The 22692-nt window shown below is 42.7% G+C and overlaps 3 protein-coding genes across 7 annotated transcripts in view; 1 reads left to right on the plus strand and 2 right to left on the minus strand.

Moving 5' to 3' along the window:
* Positions 1-1160: 1160 nt before the first annotated feature.
* Positions 1161-6146, minus strand: spcs3 (signal peptidase complex subunit 3). The gene is made up of 4 exons (XM_020497333.2): positions 5905-6146; positions 4966-5116; positions 3396-3511; positions 1161-1366 (listed from the first exon to the last, which is right to left on the minus strand). The coding sequence occupies exons 1-4, from the start codon at positions 6045-6047 to the stop codon at positions 1234-1236; spliced, it is 543 nt and encodes a 180-aa protein (XP_020352922.1). The 5' UTR covers positions 6048-6146; the 3' UTR covers positions 1161-1233.
* A 691-nt stretch (positions 6147-6837) lies between these two features.
* asb5b (ankyrin repeat and SOCS box containing 5b) lies at positions 6838-19434 on the plus strand. Of its 3 annotated transcripts, XM_020496072.2 has the most exons (8): positions 8743-8887; positions 10316-10373; positions 15019-15098; positions 15595-15702; positions 15872-16022; positions 16199-16333; positions 16675-16866; positions 17186-19434. In XM_020496072.2, exons 2-8 carry the CDS (start codon positions 10322-10324, stop codon positions 17311-17313), a joined length of 846 nt encoding a protein of 281 aa, XP_020351661.1. In that variant the 5' UTR covers positions 8743-8887; positions 10316-10321; the 3' UTR covers positions 17314-19434. The 3 variants fall into 3 exon arrangements, with proteins under 3 accessions (XP_020351659.1, XP_020351660.1, XP_020351661.1); XM_020496070.2 differs by lacking the exons at positions 8743-8887; positions 10316-10373 and adding an exon at positions 6838-7098; XM_020496071.2 differs by lacking the exon at positions 10316-10373 and having other exon boundaries at positions 8713-8887.
* The window catches only part of wdr17 (WD repeat domain 17), a 32247-nt gene continuing 28031 nt past the window's right edge, over positions 18477-22692 (minus strand). For all 3 annotated transcript variants that reach the window (XM_031837837.1, XM_031837836.1, XM_031837835.1), the window contains one exon: positions 18477-22402. In XM_031837837.1, the coding sequence (XP_031693697.1) occupies positions 22283-22402 (120 nt within the window). In that variant the 3' untranslated portion in view covers positions 18477-22282. The remainder of the gene's footprint in view (positions 22403-22692) is intronic.

Here is a 22692-nt window from a genome sequence, read left to right on the forward strand (position 1 = left end):
TTTCCCTGCATATCACATATGGTCTAAGAACAACTCATATGAATTTGTTATTTTCCAAGTTATTTTCCAAGATTCAAATCAGTCTCTTGAATACAAATATCTTGCTAGCTATAATTACATTTCCCCTTCAACTGTGGCTGCTGTGTCAACAACCTTGGGCTTTTCTGTTCCTATTGTGTCATACAATGGATGTTTTTCCACTCGCTACCTCCCCAAACCCACTCAAATGTGAGGCCTTCAATTAAATGTTGAAATCGCCAATCTGTCTAGTCTACCACCTATGGACATTATTTAGAGGGACATTGAACTATGTTCAGTTATTTGGAGCACAAAGGCAGATTTCAAACGATGTCGTTGTAGCCATTATTTTCATATACCATCATTTCAAAACATTATGAAGAGAAGAGATATTGTTTTGTGGAACTCAATTATAAGACATCGAAAATTATGTCCATCATTCTAAATGTGGCATCTACTCTGAACGCTTCGGGTAAGTGGTAGGTTGTGTTTGTGGTCATATGGCGCCATCTGTCAGTAAAATGTAACATTAGGCATGTTTTTATTTATTTTACTAGGCAAGCCAGTTAAGAACAATGACGGCCTACCCCGGACGACGCTGGGCCAATTGTGCGCAGCCCTATGGGACTCCCAATTACAGCCGGATGTGATACAGCCTGGATTCAAACCAGGGACTGTAGTGACACCTCCTGCGCTAAGATGCAGTGTCTTAGACAGCTGCGCCACTCAGAAACCCTTTTAAACCAATCCTCTTCTGCTTCTCTACTAATAACCAATTGTACAGAATTATATTTCAGATATTTTTTTATAAAAAAGCAGTGAACAAACAAAAACGTAATTATTCAGCGATTTCACATTGCCATTCATTACACAGGTACTGAGTACTACTGTACAGTTACATGAAGCATGTTGAGTCCTGACTTTCTAGTTACTAAGTCCATCTCAGCAATGACCATTTAAACCAAGGATTACCAAGGATTTACTCCTCGTTATTTCCTCACAGTGCATTAAGTAGAGGATCCAAGGTCTCTCCTCTAATGAGCTTTGAGAGGAATTTAGGAAAAAAAGACAAGGATTTCACTGCTAGCAACGTTTAGACAGTCATTTTTTCCTGCGGCAGCATCAATGCAAAAGGCATACAATTGAACCGTTCCCAAATGTCCACTTTTATTAAAAGTCATAAAAGATGACAACAAACACAAACAATAGAACAGTTTAGTAGCTCTTGGTGGTCTCGTATGATTCGGGGAAGGGGACAGATATGTGGCCAGAGCCCATGACCAGGGGCAGGATCCCAGCGTTGGGCACCACGTTCCAGGACAGAGTCAGGGTGATGTTTTTGTTCGCCCTGGTGGAGAGATCATCACACAAAGGCCTTAAACATCGTACAGCATTCCTATAGAATTTCCCTTCAAAAGACTGCGAGACAAGCGGGAGAGTTGCCAAAAGCGGTCCTATACTGCCCTCTGCTGCATACAAAGGGTGTTCCATAACTATTCAACATGTAGGCCTACAGTGCCTTGCGAAAGTATTCGGCCCCCTTGAACTCTGCGACCTTTTGCCACATTTCAGGCTTCAAACATAAAGATATAAAACTGTATTTTTTTGTGAAGAATCAACAACAAGTGGGACACAATCATGAAGTGGAACGACATTTATTGGATATTTCAAACTTTTTTAACAAATCAAAAACTGAAAACTTGGGCGTGCAAAATTATTCAGCCCCCTTAAGTTAATACTTTGTAGTGCCACCTTTTGCTGCGATTACAGCTGTAAGTGGCTTGGGGTGTGTCTCTATCAGTTTTGCACATCGAGAGACTGACATTTTTTCCCATTCCTCCTTGCAAAACAGCTCGAGCTCAGTGAGGTTGGATGGAGAGCATTTGTGAACAGCAGTTTTCAGTTCTTTCCACAGATTCTCGATTGGATTCAGGTCTGGACTTTGACTTGGCCATTCTAACACCTGGATATGTTTATTTTTGAACCATTCCATTGTAGATTTTGCTTTATGTTTTGGATCATTGTCTTGTTGGAAGACAAATCTCCATCCCAGTCTCAGGTCTTTTGCAGACTCCATCAGGTTTTCTTCCAGAATGGTCCTGTATTTGGCTCCATCCATCTTCCCATCAATTTTAACCATCTTCCCTGTCCCTGCTGAAGAAAAGCAGGCCCAAACCATGATGCTGCCACCACCATGTTTGACAGTGGGGATGGTGTGTGTTCAGGGTGATGAGCTGTGTTGCTTTTACGCCAAACATAACATTTTGCATTGTTGCCAAAAAGTTCAATTTTAGTTTCATCTGACCAGAGCACCTTCTTCCACATGTTTGGTGTGTCTCCCAGGTGGCTTGTGGCAAACTTTAAACGACACTTTTTATGAATATCTTTAAGAAATGGCTTTCTTCTTGCCACTCTTCCATAAAGGCCAGATTTGTGCTTTATACGACTGATTGTTGTCCTATGGACAGAGTCTCCCACCTCAGCTGTAGATCTCTGCAGTTCATCCAGAGTGATCATGGGCCTCTTGGCTGCATCTCTGATCAGTCTTCTCCTTGTATGAGCTGAAAGTTTAGAGGGACGGCCAGGTCTTGGTAGATTTGCAGTGGTCTGATACTCCTTCCATTTCAATATTATCGCTTGCACAGTGCTCCTTGGGATGTTTAAAGCTTGGGAAATCTTTTTGTATCCAAATCCGGCTTTAAACTTCTTCACAACAGTATCTCGGACCTGCCTGGTGTGTTCCTTGTTCTTCATGATGCTCTCTGCGCTTTTAACGGACCTCTGAGACTATCACAGTGCAGGTGCATTTATACGGAGACTTGATTACACACAGGTGGATTGTATTTATCATCATTAGTCATTTAGGTCAACATTGGATCATTCAGAGATCCTCACTGAACTTCTGGAGAGAGTTTGCTGCACTGAAAGTAAAGGTTTGTTAAAAAAGTTTGAAATATCCAATAAATGTCGTTCCACTTCATGATTGTGTCCCACTTGTTGTTGATTCTTCACAAAAAAATACAGTTTTATATCTTTATGTTTGAAGCCTGAAATGTGGCAAAAGGTCGCAAAGTTCAAGGGGGCCGAATACTTTCGCAAGGCACTGTACATGCAAAACAAATATTTGTTTCTCTATGTAAAATCAGATGAAATTGTATTTGTCAGAGTTTATAGCAGGTTTAAAAGGTGTCGCAAAATGATTATGTCGATGTGCCTTTTATACCTGCGGTAAACTGTGTGTGACAAACTATTTGATTTGATTCAATAAAATGACGTCAAGTCAGATTCCACACCAATGCTATATCAAAAACATGATTTGTTATCGCTATGTTACTGGCAGCAGAATAAAAGTGAGAGGGTGAACAGAGGGTGCTTACCGAAGACCGTTTCCGTCATCGAAGAAGAAGTACTTGGACTTCATGTCTCTGAGGTTGAGCTTGGTGCTCTCTCCTCTGAGCACGATCTTATCCCACAGAACCACCTGGTTCAGGGCCTGGAAGAAAGCACAACACGTCACAGTTAAATATCACTAGTTGGCAGCTATTTTACCATGCACTCCACCTTCCTAGGTGTCCTGATCCCAGATCTGTATCTAATCAAATTGTATTTGTCACATGAGCAGAATACAACAGACTTCACTGTGAAACGGTTACTTTACGAGCCTTTCCCAAAAATGCAGCGTTAAAAAGCAACAAACATTTACTAAAAATAAACACGGAAATAGTAACAATTAAATAACAACGAGACTATATACACAAGGAGTCCCGGTACTGAGTCAATGTGCAGGGATACGAGGTAGTTGAGGTAATATGTACATGTAGGTAGGGGTAAAAGTGACAAGGCAATCAGGTTAGATATAAACAAGAGTAGCAGCAGCGTGTGTGAAAGTGTGTCTATGTGTGTGTGTGGCGTCAATATGCATGTGTGTGTGTGTGTGTGTGTGTGTGTGTGGGTAGAGTCCAGTAAGTGTGCATAGAGCCGGTGCAAGAGTCAGTGCAAAAAATATATTTAAAAAAAGGGTGTCAATGCAAATAGTCCAGGTAGTCATTTGATGAACTGTCTTATGGCCCGCTGGCCGTGCGGTAGCAGAGAGAACAGTCTATGACTAGGGTGGCGGGAGTCTTCCTTCCTCTGACACCACCTGGTATAAAAGTCCTCGATGGCAGGGAGCTCGGCTCCAGTGATGTACTGGGCCGTACGCACTACCCATGTAGCGCCTTATGGTGGGTTGTCAAGCAATTGCATACCAAACGGTGATGCAGCCAGTCAAGATGCTCTCAATGGTGCAGCTGTAGAACTTTTTGAGGATGTGAGGAACCATGCCAAATCTTTTCAGCCCCCTGAGGGGGAAGAGGCGTTGACGTGCTGTCTTCACGACTGTGTGTCCAATTCCTATAGTCATAGTTTACATAGGACTATACAGCACAGACAGACCTGAGACCAACCCAGGCTACTTCTTAGGATACACTATTTATAAAATGTCACCCATCAAACCATATTGCCTTCTTGGTTCCCACCAATTAAATGTGTGTGATCTGTGGAAGAACCAATGTGTCAACAGCGTGTGGCAACCAGCCTACCCAAGCCAATAGGAGGAATGTGTGATAATGATCATTGATACATCATAAAGGAAAGAGGTCAATTCTTACATTGCTCCTGGTGGTGTAGAAGTATGACTATTTTTCTGCATTTCTATATATCGGGTAATCTACCTATAGAAGGTCATCCCTTCAAAGCAAGCCAAGGGGAACGTATGATAATTTATAGCTCAACAGGAAAGAGAACAGGTCTGGGTTGTGTTCATCACGGCGATTCTGCAAAACAATTTGCAACGAAAACAAGAGTTCTATTAGATAAATTCAGGTAGGTACCTCCCCGTTTATTTCTTAAATGGTCAACCGTTCCCGTTGCAAGACGTAATGTATACACCCGTTGTAAGACACTTACGTTGCTCTTGGTGGCGTACTCGGCAGACAAGTAGAGGAAGAGCTGCTTGACGTTCCAGTCAAATATGGGCTTTATGTCAGCAGAGAGGTCAAAGGTGATGAACCCCAGGTCACTTCTCTCCCTGGGTCCTGTGAAGTCATCCACGTTTTTCCTGTCAAATGGTAAAGGCCTAGTTAGTTGTGTGCAGTACATTGCATCCTAGAATTAGGCCAAGACATTCCTTTCACCACATGGAACAGTAAGCTGTCAAAATATCTCTCTTTTTTTTGTCTTGGCTACACCATAGATAGTAGTAGGCTACATTTACTTTATGGTTTCTGGCTGTACATTTCGGCAATAGAGCTACACTTTGCACTGTATGGCTTGGTACAGCTACAAGAATGGCATACCACAGCTCCAAGGTCTGAGCAATGGCTACTATAGATGCATAGCTACAAAGTGTAACGTGATATGTTCATCTGCATGGATGGAAGCATTCACATACACTATTATAAAGCTAATGCAAAGGTGTGACGATAGCTAAATGTCAAAAGTAAGGTCGGAAACATTCCATCTGCTAGCAGCTCGTTTACGGTTTGACAAAATATACCGCGCTGACGTGCTGTTCAACTATTGGATACAATGTTGCAAGCAGCAGCTGGCATCCGGTCTGGCTGGCAGGCTACATTGTAGCCAAAGACAAAAACAACGGTTGTTCATTGCTCAGGCAGTTTAATACACTGGTGTCTGTTAAGATTGACTGGCGTCAATATTGCCATATGAATTCAATGATCACCTCGAGATGGAATTAGTTAGCACCATTGCAAAGACTCATACACCGATCTAGCTATGTAGCCAACCTATAACTATGTATACGAATAAAAATGTGATCTATCTAAACCAAAGCTGTAGTGCATGTTCACTGTAGTTCAACAATAATAATAACCTATCATCACTCACAGCATTACTCTCGAGACGTGGATATCCACCGGCACCCTCCTGTCTTTGAACGCTGTCGTGATAAAACAGCCAAACGTCAAAGCTGCCATCACGCTGAGCGAGAAGGCAAAGAGGGAATTTGCCCTCGATAACACTGTATTCATTTTGAAATATAATTATATTACAGTTTCATACACAGCGATGCGAAACACTTCTACCCGCAACAGCAGGAAGTGTAGTTTGACACGAAGAAATACGGAACTGGATGTTTTTTCCGTAATCGATGGAACATTAAAGTGAAACATTGCCCCCATGTATTATGGAGGTGAACTACAGTTCGCACAACCAGTAAGAGCTTGGAATTTCATGATAGTAGACAATTGATTGGATCATATCATTTTGAAGTAAAAGTATATGAGTCAAGATAATGTTAAACCCCAGGAGAAGAAATACTCAACACATATTTTTTTTTTACCTTTCTGAAGCATCACAACAAAATGGAACAAACCACAGGTCAACTAAGTTTTTTGTAATCATAGGTCACAGTCAGAAAGCCCCTGGCTATAGCTGTACTGTATTCAATGCCCTAGGGCTGCTGGCAGAGTCTAAATGGCCCTAGGCCTGTATCCACAAAGCGTCTTAGAGTAGGAGTGCTGATAGTGCTGATCTAGGTTCAGTGTTGCATTTTAGATCATAATGAATAAGAATACATGGATAGGAGTGGCCTAAGCCTAGATCTGCACTCATACTCTGAGACACTGTATGACTATGGGCCCCAGTTGTCCCACAGGCAGGCAGGCAGCGCTATAATACAGCTGCTCTCTCCAACTTATCCTATCTGGTCTCGACCCAGCTGCTGAGGGGAATTTCTGTGTCACTCTGGGCTGGCATATGACCCAGTACCAGAGTCAACACAACACAGATAGCCAGGCCCCCCATTTAAATTTCCAAAACATTAGCAGCCAGCCACCGACAGCCAGGCAAGACATAAGCAAGGCTAGACAAGCAAGGAAGCAATGACTCCAAATGTGGATAGCCAGTCTTTTGGAACAGTACACTACTCCAATGTCTACCTCTCCATATTCGCTCTGTTTTGCGTCAAGCTCTTTGTCAAGATCAGCCTGAATATTCTCACCCACTTCTATGTGGTGAAGGGGAATCGGAAGGAGGCTGCCCGCATTGCAGAAGAGTTTTATGATTTTGGACAAGGGCACAGTAAGTAGCTGTTTCCGTGAAAGGCAACAGACTATTATTCTATAGTAGAGGGTCATACACACACTTTCTACAGTAACGTGTGTGTATTAGGGTATTCCAGCTTTCTAAAAGCTATGTGTCTGTAACATGCCAGGCCAACTGTATCCAGTCTGCCCAGGAACTACCCAGCCTATTGTTGTGGCCCGGGGACATTAGAAACACTTAGATACATTGTGTATTAAATATACTTTCTTCTTGATGTCTTTCAATGCTCTTTTCATGCTGAGGTACTGGGGGAACAACCACACCTGCATTGTAACAACCACACCTGGGATGAGGGGAAAGACCCAGAACCTTTGGCATCATGACGGCATGTTGGGTTGGCATGACAGAAGTCTCTGATTCAACATTGCTTCCGTCCTTGGCCTATTCCACGCACTGCAATCATCAAGTGATCTGACTAGATGACACATGAAATGCACATTTTTGAGAGTATGTCAAATGAATATATTCAAGCCAGAGGTTTGCAGCTGTACGTGTTTGTACAATTGCGCGTGCCCCTTGGATGGGTGTCATACCGTGGAGCTGTGCCCTTGTTAAAATGCCTCACAATTCATAGACAGTTTCTATCACAGCTGAGACTTGGCAGTTACAGGCTGCAGCCTGTTGTCATACTCCACCTAGGTTACGCACAGCGACTGTCAGCCAGGAATGTTTTGAGCTGAACAGAAGCATGTTAGAGAGAGGTTAGAGAGGCTCTAGATTTCCATCCCCAAGTGCAACTAGTTTAACTAGTCTATTATGATTTGAAAACCTGTAGTAGGTCTATTCAAATATGGCTCTGGAAAGACAAAATACTTATTAACTAGTTATTAAAATTCCCTTCTAATCAAGGACTATTTCAGACCAGGGACATCAGGTATGTGAACTCTCTGGTCGATCAAGAACTGATCAATGAATTTAGTACCAAAGAAAACCTGCATTATGTTGGTCCCTGAAATATAACCTGACAATTATGACCTTATAACATGACCAATGTTATAAACAGTACATGGCTTTTGCATTTGAATATTGCAAGCAAATGATTGTTACATAAGCAACTAGGCATACTCAAAAGAGCAAATACTGTACTCAACTCAAAGGTCAAACTTTAATATTTCAAACCATGCAGAATGAATCCTTTACAAACAGAACAGTTCCTAACCCTGAGAACAGCGGGGTAAAGGCTTTTCTGGTCTAAGCCATTTCTTAACCTCTGATAAAAATAGCAGGGTGCCACTGCCACAGCCACCACATTCTCTTCATCCCCTCAGTTGTCTCTCTCTCTTCACCCTATCACAATATCTCACCCCCACACCTTCTTATCGCTTTCTCTGTCTCTGTCTCTGTCTCTGTCTCTGTCTCTGTCTCTGTCTCTGTCTCTCTCTCTCTCTCTCTCTCTCTCTCTCTCTCTCTCTCTCTCTCTCTCTCTCTCTCTCTCTCTCTCTCTCTCTCTCTCACTCACTCACTCACTCACTCTCTCACTCTCTCCCTACCTCACTCTCTGCCTGTTCATGTTATTGTCGTGCTTGTCCTTGGCTGTGAAACGACAACAAGCCGAGCAGCCAACCAGAGAGCAGGATTTAGACTGGATCATGGTGCACAGTGCTGCGGGGACAGATAGCTGATGTAAACATGCCTGAAGTTCCACCTGCAGAGAGCTCGAGCGAACAGCAGCCAGAAAACACGCAGAGGAAAAGAACGTTAGAGAACACAGACGATTACACCGCAAAAAAGAAACAACGCTGCTGGGGTATTTTAACTAGCCAAGGTCAGTAGCGTTTTACGCACACACAATTGCGTATTTGCGCACTGGGTGAGTGCGCCTCGGACTGTCACTGTGCAATGTTATTATAGGACACCTGTGCTGTTCGTGTCAAATTTATTAGAGATAGACAGAGGGGTTGACATGGAAATGTTTCGTGATCACCTGTTCTGGAACATTCTTATAGGCATCCAGCCTATTTGGGACGGTGCTATAGCATGTGAAACGAAGCTCTATGATATAAGAATATCATGACATAATCAAACAAACGCCTTGGACACATCTGGTCAAATGGGTCCCTAGAGCAGTCCAGTGCTTATCCTATTGATGTGGATACAGATCCATATATCTTAAATCATAACACAAATGCATGTTTTATTTATTTAACACATTATTATAGTGTATTACTAGGCCTATGTGTAGTAGGCCTTGGGGTATATGTCTATTAATGACTGGCCTACAACAGCTGAAGTTACCATGTGCTCTCATGACTCTTTCACACAAGACAATAAGAGTATGACCTTTGAACTGGACTAAGCAGCAGCTTCAGTCAATTAAACCTGATTATATCTCTTTAAAGGTTGTATCCAATCTAAACAGTAGCTGGGTCACATTAGGGTTGTAACTGGGTGACTTTGGCCTTTGACATTCAAATGTTCTAAATGCAGTAGTTTGTTATTTAAGCAGAAGAAATCAACAGAAATACACATTGCAGATATGATAGCCCTTTCTGCTTCCTGTGTTCTTGCTCAGTGTGGCAAAAGCAAAGTCACATGTTCAGTGCACTGTTGCAATATTCATGAGAGCCACCATTTTACCCTGCTAGAATAGAGACACCCTGTGTCCGAATGAGAATAATGGGCTTCAGCCGCACCAGGCAACCAGCTACAGAGGATCACCACCGTGGGAAAGGTTGGCTGGTTTCCTGGCGAATGGATAGAAAATAGAGAGAGGTGGGATTCCAGGTCACTGTTGCTCTTGTGACTGGAATTAACTACTTACTGTGGTTCTGACATGTGCTTCATAAGAACAGCTTCCAAATTCTACTTATCTCTGCAGCAGTGGTGGTCCCCATTGCCACCTGTTGTTATGTTATGTATACCTTGATAGAGGAATCTCTGTTATTGTCCTTTCCCCAAAAAATATATATATCAAAATGAATGTCATTTTTGGTCTATATATTAAAAAGGAATTCAGAATTTGCAACAACAAAAAATAAATATACAATATTTTAGTTGTCCTATTCATCATGAAAGATAGTAGCAACAAAAGGCCATTTCAATGTACTACATGAGCTTGTTAGGTGATGCAGATGCCCTTCCAAAGATGGCCGGCACAGTCACAGCTCTGCCTGTGTGAAACCATGGAGTAACAACAAGACCCCTTCAGTACAATAACAGTACAGTATGTGACAGGCGCCCTCTTCTCCAACAGGCAGGAATGTCATATACCTATCAATGGCTAGATGTTCCATGGGGAGACGGAGACATGGGTATGTAGTATTGAATATTGCTTTGTGATGTTTATGTGGAGCTCTTGCTGATTTATTTATACTCAAGGCTCCCTCATAAAAGAGACTCATATCTCAATAGTATTTCACCTGAATAAAGGAGTAATAAAATATAAAAAACACCTAAATGTTGTTCTCTGACGTGGATGGCAGTGTTGTTGGGTGTGTAGGGAGAGACTGAGCTATGCTCTGCCAGTTGAACAAGGCTATGCCTGCCGGTTGTACAAGGCTATGCCTGCCAGATGTACAAGGCTATGCCTGCCGGTTGTACAAGGCTATGCCTGCCAGTTGTACAAGGCTATGCCTGCCAGATGGCCTGCCCGGTTGAGCTACAGCTATATATAGCTCCATCCACACAGTGAGAGAGTGAAAACCTATCCAGCGCTCTGTTATATGCTCCGTGATATTAGTGACAGCTGTGACAACTGAGTTTCAGTTTTCTGAACATATGAACATGGATAGTGGACTGGTACTACTGGCTTTTGGGAATAATAAGGATACTGACAGAGAGTGAAGGCTATGATGAATGCTGTCAATGTATCAATGTATCAGACTTGAATGGTAATGTGCTGGTTATATATATATATATATATATATATATATATATATATATATATATATATATATATATATACACAGTGGGGAGAACAAGTATTTGAAACACTGCCGATTTTGCAGGTATTCCTACTTACAAAGCATGTAGAGGTCTATAATTTTTATCATATCAAATCAAATCAAATTTATTTGTCACATACACATGGTTAGCAGATGTTAATGCGAGTGTAGCGAAATGCTTGTGCTTCTAGTTCCGACAATGCAGTAATAACCAACAAGTAATCTAGCTAACAATTCCAAAACTACTACCTTATAGACACAAGTGTAAGGGGATAAAGAATATGTACATAAAGATATATGAATGAGTGATGGTACAGAGCAGCATAGGCAAGATACAGTAGATGGTATCGAGTACAGTATATACATATGAGATGAGTATGTAAACAAAGTGGCATAGTTAAAGTGGCTAGTGATACATGTATTACATAAAGATGCAGTAGATGATATAGAGTACAGTATATACGTATACATATGAGATGAATGATGTAGGGTATGTAAACATTATATTAGGTAGCATTGTTTAAAGTGGCTAGTGAAATATTTTACATAATTTCCTATCAATTCCCATTATTAAAGTGGCTGGAGTTGAGTCAGTGTGTTGGCAGCAGCCACTCAATGTTAGTGGTGGCTGTTTAACAGTCTGATGGCCTTGAGATAGAAGCTGTTTTTCAGTCTCTCGGTCCCAGCTTTGATGCACCTGTACTGACCTCGCCTTCTGGATGATAGCGGGGTGAACAGGCAGTGGCTTGGGTGGTTGTTGTCCTTGATGATCTTTATGGCCTTCCTGTGACATCGGGTGGTGTAGGGGTCCTGGAGGGCAGGTAGTTTGCCCCCGGTGATGCGTTGTGCAGACCTCACTACCCTCTGGAGAGCCTTCCGGTTGTGCGCGGAGCAGTTGCCGTACCAGGCGGTGATACAGCCCGCCAGGATGCTCTCGATTGTGCATCTGTAGAAGTTTGTGAGTGCTTTTGGTGACAAGCCAAATTTCTTCAGCCTCCTGAGGTTGAAGAGGCGCTGCTGCGCCTTCTTCACGATGCTGTCTGTGTGGGTGGACCAATTCAGTTTGTCTGTGATGTGTACGCCGAGGAACTTAAAACTTACTACCCTCTCCACTACTGTTCCATTGATGTGGATAGGGGGGTGTTCCCTCTGCTGTTTCCGGAAGTCCACAATCATCTCCTTAGTCTTGTTGAAGTTGAGTGTGAGGTTATTTTCCTGACACCACACTCCGAGGGCCCTCACCTCCTCCCTGTAGGCCATCTCGTCGTCTCGTCGTTGTTGGTAATCAGGCCTACCACTGTTGTGTCGTCCGCAAACTTGATGATTGAGTTGGAGGCGTGCGTGGCCACGCAGTCGTGTGTGAACAGGGAGTACAGGAGAGGGCTCAGAGTGCACCCTTGTGGGGCCCCAGTGTTGAGGATCAGCGGGGTGGAGATGTTGTTGTCTACCCTCACCACCTGGGGGCGGCCCGTCAGGAAGTCCAGTACCCAGTTGCACAGGGCGGGGTCGAGACCCAGGTTCTCAAGCTTGATGACGAGCTTGGAGGGTACTATGGTGTTAAATGCCGAGCTGTAGTCGATGAACAGCATTCTCACATAGGTATTCCTCTTGTCCAGATGGGTTAGGGCAGTGTGCAGTGTGGTTGAGATTGCATCGTCTGTGGACCTATTTGGGCGGTAAGCAAATTGGAGTGGGTCTAGGGTGTCAGGTAGGGTGGAGGTGATATGGTCCTTGACTAGTCTCTCAAAGCACTTCATGATGACGGAAGTGAGTGCTACGGGGCGGTAGTCGTTTAGCTCAGTTACCTTAGCTTTCATGGGAACAGGAACAATGGTGGCCCTCTTGAAGCATGTGGGAACAGCAGACTGGGATAGGGATTGATTGAATATGTCCGTAAACACACCAGCCAGCTGGTCTGCGCATGCTCTGAGGGCACGGCTGGGGATGCCATCTGGGCCTGCAGCCTTGCAAGGGTTAACACGTTTAAATGTTTTCCTCACGTCGGCTGCAGTGAAGGAGAGTCCACATGTTTTGGTTGCGGGCCATGTCAGTGGCACTGTATTGTCCTCAAAGCGGGCAAAAAAGTTATTTGTTCTGCCTGGGAGCAAGACATCCTGGTCCGTGACTGGGCTGGTTTTCTTTTTGTAATCCGTGATTGACTGTAGACCCTGCCACATACCTCTTGTGTCTGAGCCGTTGAATTGACGCTTAGCTTGTTTGATTGCCTTGCGGAGGGAATAGCTACACTGTTTGTATTCGGTAATGTTTCCGGTCACCTTGCCCTGATTAAAAGCAGTGGTTCGCACATTCAGTTTCACGCGAATGCTGCCATCAATCCACGGTTTCTCGGTAGGTACACTTCAACTGTGAGAGACGGAATCTAAAACACAATTCCAGAAAATCACATTGTATGATTTTTAAGTAATTAATTAGCATTTTATTGCATGACATAATTATTTGATACATCAGAAAAGCAGAACTTAATATTTGGTACAGAAACCTTTGTTTGCAATTACAGAGATCATACGTTTCCTGTAGTTCTTGACCAGTTTTGCACACACTGCAACAGGGATTTTGGCCCACTCCTCCATACAGACCTTCTCCAGATCCTTCGGGGCTGTCGCTGGGCAATACGGACTTTCAGCTCCCTCCAAAGATTTTCTATTGGGTTCAGGTCTGGAGACTGGCTAGGCCACTCCAGGACCTTGAGATGCTTCTTACAGAGCCACTCCTTAGTTGCCCTGGCTGTGTGTTTCGGGTCGTTGTCATGCTGGAAGACCCAGCCACGACCCATCTTCAATGCTCTTACTGAGGGAAGGAGGTTGCTGGCCAAGATCTCGCGATACATGGCCCCATCCATCCTCCCCTCAATACGGTGCAGTCATCCTGTCCCCTTTGCAGAAAAGCATCCCCAAAGAATGATGTTTCCACCTCCATGCTTCACGGTTGGGATGGTGTTCTTGGGGTTGTACTCATCCTTCTTCTTCCTCCAAACACGGCGAGTGGAGTTTAGACCAAAAAGCTCTATTTTTGTCTCATCAGACCACATGACCTTCTCCCATTCCTCCTCTGGATCATCCAGATGGTCATTGGCAAACTTCAGACAGGCTTGGACATGCGCTGGCCTGAGCAGGGGGTGCTTGCGTGCGCTGCAGGATTTGAATCCATGACGGCATATTGTGTTACTAATGGTTTTCTTTGAGACTGTGGTCCCGGCTCTCTTCAGGTCATTGACCAGGTCCTGCCGTGTAGTTCTGGGCTGATCCCTCACCTTCCTCATGATCATTGATGCCCCACGAGGTGAGATCTTGCATGGAGCCCTAGACCGAGGGTGATTAACCGTCATCTTGAACTTCTTCCATTTCTTATAATTGCGCCAACAGTTGTTGCCTTCTCACCAAGCTGCTTGCCTATTGTCCTGTAGCCCATCCCAGCCTTGTGCAGGTCTACAATTTTATCCCTGATGTCCTTACACAGCTCTCTGGTCTTGGCCATTGTGGAGAGGTTGAAGTCTGTTTGATTGAGTGTGTGGACAGGTGTTTTTTATACAGGTAACGAGTTCAAACAGGTGCAGTTAATACAGGTAATGAGTGGAGAACAGGAGGGCTTCTTAAAGAAAAACTAACAGGTCTGTGAGAGCCGGAATTCTTACTAGTTGGTAGGTGATCAAATACTTATGTCATGCAATAAAATGCAAATGAATTATTACAATGTGAATTTCTGGATTTTTGTTTTAGATTCCATCTCTCACAGTTAAAGTGTACCTATGATAAAAAATTACAGACCTCTACATGCTTTGTAAGTAGGAAAACCTGCCAAATCAGCAGTGTATCAAATACTTGTTCTCCCCACTGTATATATAACCAGCACATTACCATTCAAGTCTGATATATATATTTGTGGATGTGACCAATAAGAGCTTGTGTGATAGTGAAGCGCTATCACTGTAAACGTATGACTGTAATGTGTGTTGTTTTGGAGATGCTCAGTGTTTTATCTGTCCCTCTCCCAGGGTCATGGGCGGACCGGTCCCCTCTCCACGAGGCAGCTTGTCAGGGCCGTCTCCTGGCCCTCAGGACCCTACTCTCACAGGTGAGTCACACACAGAGGGGCGGGGCACTACAACGCAAAGCGAACCCTAACCGTAACTTTTATCCTAAACCTAAACTCAACCCTAACCCTAGACCTAACCTTAACCCTCACTCTACACTATCTAGAAACTAAAAAAGGGTTCTTTGCCTGTTCACATAGGAGAACTCTTTGAAAAAAAACTTTTTGGTTCCAGGTAAAAACCCTTTTGGTTCCAGGTAGAACCTTTTACACAAAGGATTCTACATGGAACCCTAAAGAGTTCTACCTGTAACCAAAATGATTTATCCTATGCAGACAGCCGAAGAACCCTTTTGGAACCCTTTTTTCTAAAGAGTGTAACCCGTATTGGAAACCTAACCGTAACCTTAGCAAGCAGCTGCTTCTCAACATATAGTGTGTTGATAGCATGATCATCTGTAGAGCATTCACACAAAATAAAGTGTAGGGAAAGTGAGACCTATATAACGAATGCAAACATTTCTTGTTGTCATCCCAGGGTTACAACGCAAACATCCCTACCATAGACCATGTGACGCCGTTGCATGAGGCTTGTCTGTCAGACCACGCGTCATGCGCCAAGGCGCTTATTGCAGCTGGTGCCAATGTAAGTTATGACCAAACGGACGCACACACAAACACATCACGCTCCACGTCAGACCGAGACGTCATTATGCGGTGGCAGCAACTCCTCTTTTTACATTCCGATTGACTCGCCTTTGTTGTAACTTATAGATACTCGTGGTTTTCTGACAATGCTCCATCTATCTGATCAGGTAAATGCCACCACCATTGATGGGGTGACGCCGCTGTTCAATGCCTGCTCAGCGGGCAGTGCCACCTGTACAGAGGTACTGCTGGAAAACGGTGCCAAGCCCCAGTCAGAGATGTGCCAGCCCTCGCCCATACACGAAGCCTCCAGCAAAGGTACTGTAGGAGGACTGCCATTGCAGGATATGTGTGTCATACTGTCACTTTACTGTGTGGTTTTGAAATACTCTGGCTGTAATTTTAGTATGTTTCCCCCTTCTATTCTAAGATGAGAGTACTGAATGCGTTTCTGAATGAGAGCATCCTGGTAACACAGGGCGTATTGTGTGTAGGCAGAAGTGCTTGTCTGGAGGCACTGATCACATGGGGAGCAGACGTGGACTATGATATTCCTCACCTGGGAACCCCCCTGTACATCGCCTGCATCTCCTCAGGACTCCAGTGCACACAGAAACTCCTCGATGGAGGTCAGTAACTAACCAGACACGTTGGTCCTAACTTCACATGATCTCTCCCATTGACGTCAATGCATTTTTTATTTTATTTTTATGATTCATTCGTTTGTCTTTTTTTTCTGTATTCTGCATTTACTAAGGAAAGGTATGTCACAGGACATTGTTTTACCTGATGCAGTACTCACAAACATGGAGCATGTTCAGGAGGGAGATTTTTTTTGAAACTGAGTGAAACGGAAAGGAACAACACAAACGTGTCCAATCAGAGCACAAATAAATGTTTTCTGTTGCAAACCATTTTGCTACAGTGTGACCTACTGAACTTAACCAGTGGTGTCTGGTTTTCTCCAAAGGGGCCAATGTGCAGAAGGGCAGGTTCCTGGAGAGCCCGCTCCATGCAGCAGCTCAGAAGGACTGTCCTGAGATCATCAATGTGTTGTTAGAGTTTGGAGCAAACATTAACGCTAAAAACCTAGAGCTGAAGAGACCGGTGGAGTCAGCCCCACCTAACAGCTCAGCAGAGGAGACGTTACTGCTGTATGAAGGTAAGATTATGCTCAGTTCACATGGGAATATTAGCCTGATTCCAGATCAGTTTGCACTGTATAGCTAACTCATATGTTTGTTTTCATGCCAAACTTGTGGTCTGATCAGAAACCGATACGATAGGTTTTCTGATACTATTTCTGATCTGGGACCAGGTTAGGAAATATCTCCATTCAGCTGGTGGGAAGAAGTCAGAATCCCTTGTAAAACATTGTTATTTGCTTTATACAAGTGGATGATATTGAGGCTGTCTTGGATTAATCAGATAATATCTCGATCTCTTGCTCTCTCCCTCTGTTTCTCTCTCTCTCTCTGCAGCAACACCTCAGCCACTATATCAGCTGTGTCGTCTCAGTGTCAGAGATTATATGGGCCGATCTCGACTACACCTCATCCCTCAGCTACACCTCCCCAACCTTCTCAAACGCTTCCTCCAGTACAGATAGAACACATCAACACCCTCTCTTTCGCTCTCTCTCTCTCTCTCTCTCTCTCTCTCTCTCTCTCTGTCTGTTGCTCTCCCTCTTCTCTCTCTCTCTGTCTGTTGCTCTCCCTCTTCTCTTTCTCTCTGTCTGTTGCTCTCCCTCTTCTCTCTCTCTCTGTCTGTTGCTCTCCCTCTTCTCTCTCTCTCTGTCTGTTGCTCTCCCTCTTCTCTCTCTCTCTCTGTCTGTTGCTCTCCCTCTTCTCTTTCTCTCTGTCTGTTGCTCTCCCTCTTCTCTCTCTCTCTGTCTGTTGCTCTCCCTCTTCTCTTTCTCTCTGTCTGTTGCTCTCCCTCTCTCTCTCTCTCTCTGTCTGTTGCTCTCCCTCTTCTCTTTCTCTCTGTCTGTTGCTCTCCCTCTTCTCTCTCTCTCTGTCTGTTGCTCTCCCTCTTCTCTTTCTCTCTGTCTGTTGCTCTCCCTCTTCTCTCTCTCTCTGTCTGTTGCTCTCCCTCTTCTCTTTCTCTCTGTCTGTTGCTCTCCCTCTTCTCTTTCTCTCTGTCTGTTGCTCTCCCTCTTCTCTCTCTCTCTGTCTGTTGCTCTCCCTCTTCTCTCTCTCTCTGTCTGTTGCTCTCCCTCTTCTCTCTCTCTCTGTCTGTTGCTCTCCCTCTTCTCTTTCTCTCTGTCTGTTGCTCTCCCTCTTCTCTCTCTCTCTGTCTGTTGCTCTCCCTCTTCTCTTTCTCTCTGTCTGTTGCTCTCCCTCTTCTCTTTCTCTCTGTCTGTTGCTCTCCCTCTTCTCTTTCTCTCTTTCTAAATGAGAGCATCGTCATGATAGAGGATATTCTTTATCCTCTCTTTTGTTTTCTCTCTGTTTCTCGCTCCATCCATTTCATCATCAAGTGAATTCATTATTACTCAATGAACCTCATATAAAAATTTAAAAAAACAGAACCCAAATGCACAGAAACCCTCCCATTCACTGACATCTGTTTTCACTGTTTCTCTGAGGCACCTACGTACAAGGTCATGTAAATATGTATATTCTGTTACATTGACCAAAACATGAGTTTGAATGTTCAAAAGAACAAAATATTAACAGTGTGTAATACTGTGTTATCAGTTCAAATGACACCCCCACTGCAGTGATCGTTGTGATCCCAACTTGTCAGAAAGTTGCCTGCAAAGATGTGTACTGGTGTAAATCATGTTTTTCTGCACAATACTATCTAAGTCAAGTTGATCACCTTGCATGTCACTTTGGTTTTGTGTCCAATATTCCTGTCCACGCCATACGTTTAACTGCCTAATATTCATTGACCCAAATAATGAAAGGGGCCATTGCATGTTTAATGTAATGTATAACTTAATGTACACAATTCATGTTCTGTCATCTTGTTTGAATGAGCTGCCTTTATGCTATCAATGATGCAAACAAGATACCATCATGTACCTTAATGTACGGTGTTATCTTGTTTGCATCATTGGTAGCATATATTTTTTATAAATTTATTTTATTTGACCCTTATTTTACCTGGTAAGTTGAGTGAGAACACATTCTCATTTACAGCAATGACCTGGGGAATAGTTATAGGGGAGAGGAGGGGGGATGAATGAGCCAATTGAAAGCTGGGGATGATTAGGTGACCGTGATGGTATGAGGGACAGATTGGGAATCTAGCCAGGACACCGGGGTTAACACCCCCTACCCTTATGATAAGTGCCATGGGATCTTTAGTGACCACAGACCACACCCATTTAACGCCTTATCCAAACGACGGATATATGCAGCTCATTCATTACACATTGACATGTGTACATTAAAGATTCATTGACTCTGGAAAAAGTAAAAAATATTCTAAATTGTACCCATGATACTCTGATTGTGTCTGTCCTATATGAGGCTCTTATGATGTGAATAATATTGTATTTCAATTATTGTCTTATAACATTAGCCAACTAATATATATATATTATATATATATATATTAACGTGACCTGTATATATATATATAACTCACTGAAAAATGTATAGTATTTTGCCAAAACTCATTTCACATACCTCTCACCTGTTTCACTCTAATAAATAAGAATTTTATTCCATGATGTGGTTGTCTTGGAGATTATACTTCTGGCATTTTTCGGGCTATGGTTTAGTTCTTTTTTTTTTCTACAATACTAGATGGTGCTCTGGAGCATGACCAATTTTCTCAATCGATTTAGAAGATCCTTCACCTTTTCCATGAATCAAAACTATATCCTGCTTACAGATTTTACATGTTTACATTGGTATCGTCTTTATGTTACAAAACTAACATTTTGATATTTTCATGAACACATTTTATAAACTGCAATGGCAGTACAAACAAACTGTACATATGTCTAAGTAAAACATAATCAATAAATAAATACATAGATAAATAAATAAAAACAAATGCATTTGAAGATAATTGAAGTATAGGTGGAAAACTAATATCATTACATTAGTAAAAAAAAAAATACAGCACTTGTATAAATTATGTGAATAAATGTTTGATTCATTAAGCAGAAGGAAGAAAACCTCTTCTCTTTACATTAACTGTGATCCCTACTTACCAATATACTGTATGTTGCGGTGATAAATAGTTTTCTACTTTCTTAAGGCACAACCTTCAGGTATTACATTTTTTTAAATAATTAATTAGCCTATTTATTCAAGTCTGTGTTTCAAAAGCAAAATGATTCTCAAATATTGCCTTTTTATCACAGCTTTCTGTTTAACATATAAGCTAGCTAGTCTTAGCAGGTTGTCACCCTGTCTGCCAAATTGTGATGGTAATAATGACTTGCATACAGAAGCTTGTCATCATTATGAAATCACTACAAATTCTGCAGTCAGGTGATGGCTACAAATGATCATGACCAGGTAACGCTGATGAGACTCAGAGACATTCTAAAGCGTCGACCCCACCATAGAATATGAGTTTTAATTCTATGGATCCAGTATCGTAACAGCTATTACACTTGTAAGTCCCTAGCCGTGTACAGTACCAACTACCTACCCTTCTAGCTAGCAACTGTGATCCCTGAAATAGTACTGAGCAACTCAATAGGAATTACAGTCTTATGTACAATACAAGAACCTATTCACAAGTTAAAATAAGTTAGGGCTAGGGTCCCTTTTTCTCAATTTCCGCCTTACTGACGTGCCCAAAGTAAACTGCCTGTTGTTCAGGCCCTGAAGCCAGGATATGCATATAATTGGTACCATTGGACAGAAGACACTTTGAAGTTTGTAGAAATGTTAAAATTATGTAGGAGACATAATATAGATATAATATAGATATGGTAGGAGAAGAGCCAAAGAAAAACCAACCGGAATGTTTCTTTTTTTTGAGAGCCCATGGTTTTACAATGGAAAGTATAGGGAAATAATTAAATCTAGCTCCCAGTATGCAATTCCTATGGCTTCCACAGGGTGTCAGCACTCTATGTTCAAGGTTTCAGGCTTGTTTTTTCCAAAATGAGTAAGAATACTGAGTTTTAGTACAAGGACACACTATTGGAAATTCGTGTATGCGCGCGCAATGAAGACAAGATGGACCTGCTAATATAATTTTCCTATTGAACATACTTCTTTCCGTATTAAATATTATGGTTTGATTACATTTTAGGGTATCTAAGGAGTCAATAGAAACATATTTTGACTTGTTTTAACAAAGTTTAGTGGTCGATTTTTGGATTCCTTTCTCTGCATGTTGAACGAGTGGATTACTCAAATCGATGGTGCCAACTAAACAGACTTTTTGGGATATAAAGAAGGATTTTATCTAACAAAACGACACTACATGTTATAGCTGGGACCCTTTGGATGACAAATCAGAGGAATATTTTCAAAAGTAACTGAATATTTAATCGCTATTTGCGAGTTAATGAAACCTGTGCCGGTGGAAAAATATTTAGAAGTTGGGCGCCGTCCTCAAACAATCGCATGGCATGCTTTCGCTGTAATGGCTACTGTAAATCAGACAGTGCAGTGAGATCAACAAGAATTTAAGCTTTCAACCGATAAGACACTTGTATGTACCTAAATGTTTAATATCCATAAGTATTATGATTATTTATTTGAGTTGCGCACCCTCCAGTTTCACCGGAAGTTGTCACTAGCGGGACTCCTAGCCCAAAGAGGTTTTAAATGGACAACTTTACAGGTCCACATTCTTTTTTGGGGTCCAGCAGAAGTCTTATACATTCACAGTCAAACACAGTACTGCACAGACACGATGCTGCTAAGCTGTTTTAATGCGAAAGCAATCAAGTCCTACATCAATTATTTGATTGATTGATGCTAAGCTAAATAAAAGGCTAACAGGCACGTTTCTCTGTATTTGTTTGCTTTCGAACCAACTACCACTGTAAGCCTACATCATCATACGCTTTGCTCTTGTACATGTATGTGTGCGGGCTAATTTCTGTAACAAACAGAAATGATGATGCAACACTTGCGCAACGCTAAACCAACAGCAATACAACACAAATATGGTATTCATCAGTCAAATGATGCTGGTGCTATGACCATGAGCATAATAAGAATCACATAGCTCGCCGACTTGTCTGTCTGTGTACTGATGTGCACGTGACGGTGTGTCTAGAACAAGACAGCCGAACTACAATGGTCTCGCTCCTACATAGAAACACTATAACCCGTTTCAACCATGCGAACCCTCTTTGTCAGTGTCTAAGTACGGCAACACGTTTTCTATGAGAAGCTGTAACACTGTTGACTGGATGACTTGTGGTGCACACATTGTAAAAAAGCACATAGTGGAGAGAACTCATTTTAAGCATCCTCCCATCTCTCTTCTTTCATTCTGGAACGTCCATCCCTTTTCCTTCTTTCTCTCAGGAAGAGCAGGTGTCGGTCCTGACATCGACCTTTTACCGTCGTGTGACCTTGGCCTCGGAGGCTGACCAATCAAATGCTATTAGCCCTGTAGCCCATCCTCGTTGGCTAGGCGGGCTCTTAGAAGGGGTTGAGACGGACACCCGTCCCCAGAGGTGAGAAAGGGTTCACTTTGGCCCACATAAGGGCGTCGTTCAATGATATGGCCGATTTACCGTCCTCAAGGAAAAACACAGGGCCCTGTGTGAAGAAAGGAAAAACACAGCACTACTTTTATTCTTCTATCATTGACCTTAACATCACCATGGCCTGCAAAACAGTTTAAAGGTTGAAGCAACGTCATCTTTCTCCCCTTGAATCACCAGAGGAAGTGACTGAGACACACTTGAAGCAGAAAGGCACTTCAAATCGTCGCTGTGGATACAGTTTGAGCAGCAATTTACTGATTACCACCCACATAGTGATTATCCACCACTAGGGGACTACAAATAGTAACCACTTATGGGTTATTTATAGCATGGTCCTCTTTA

This window comes from Oncorhynchus kisutch, linkage group LG12 (genome assembly GCF_002021735.2).
Source record: "Oncorhynchus kisutch isolate 150728-3 linkage group LG12, Okis_V2, whole genome shotgun sequence".
NCBI lineage: Eukaryota > Metazoa > Chordata > Actinopteri > Salmoniformes > Salmonidae > Oncorhynchus > Oncorhynchus kisutch.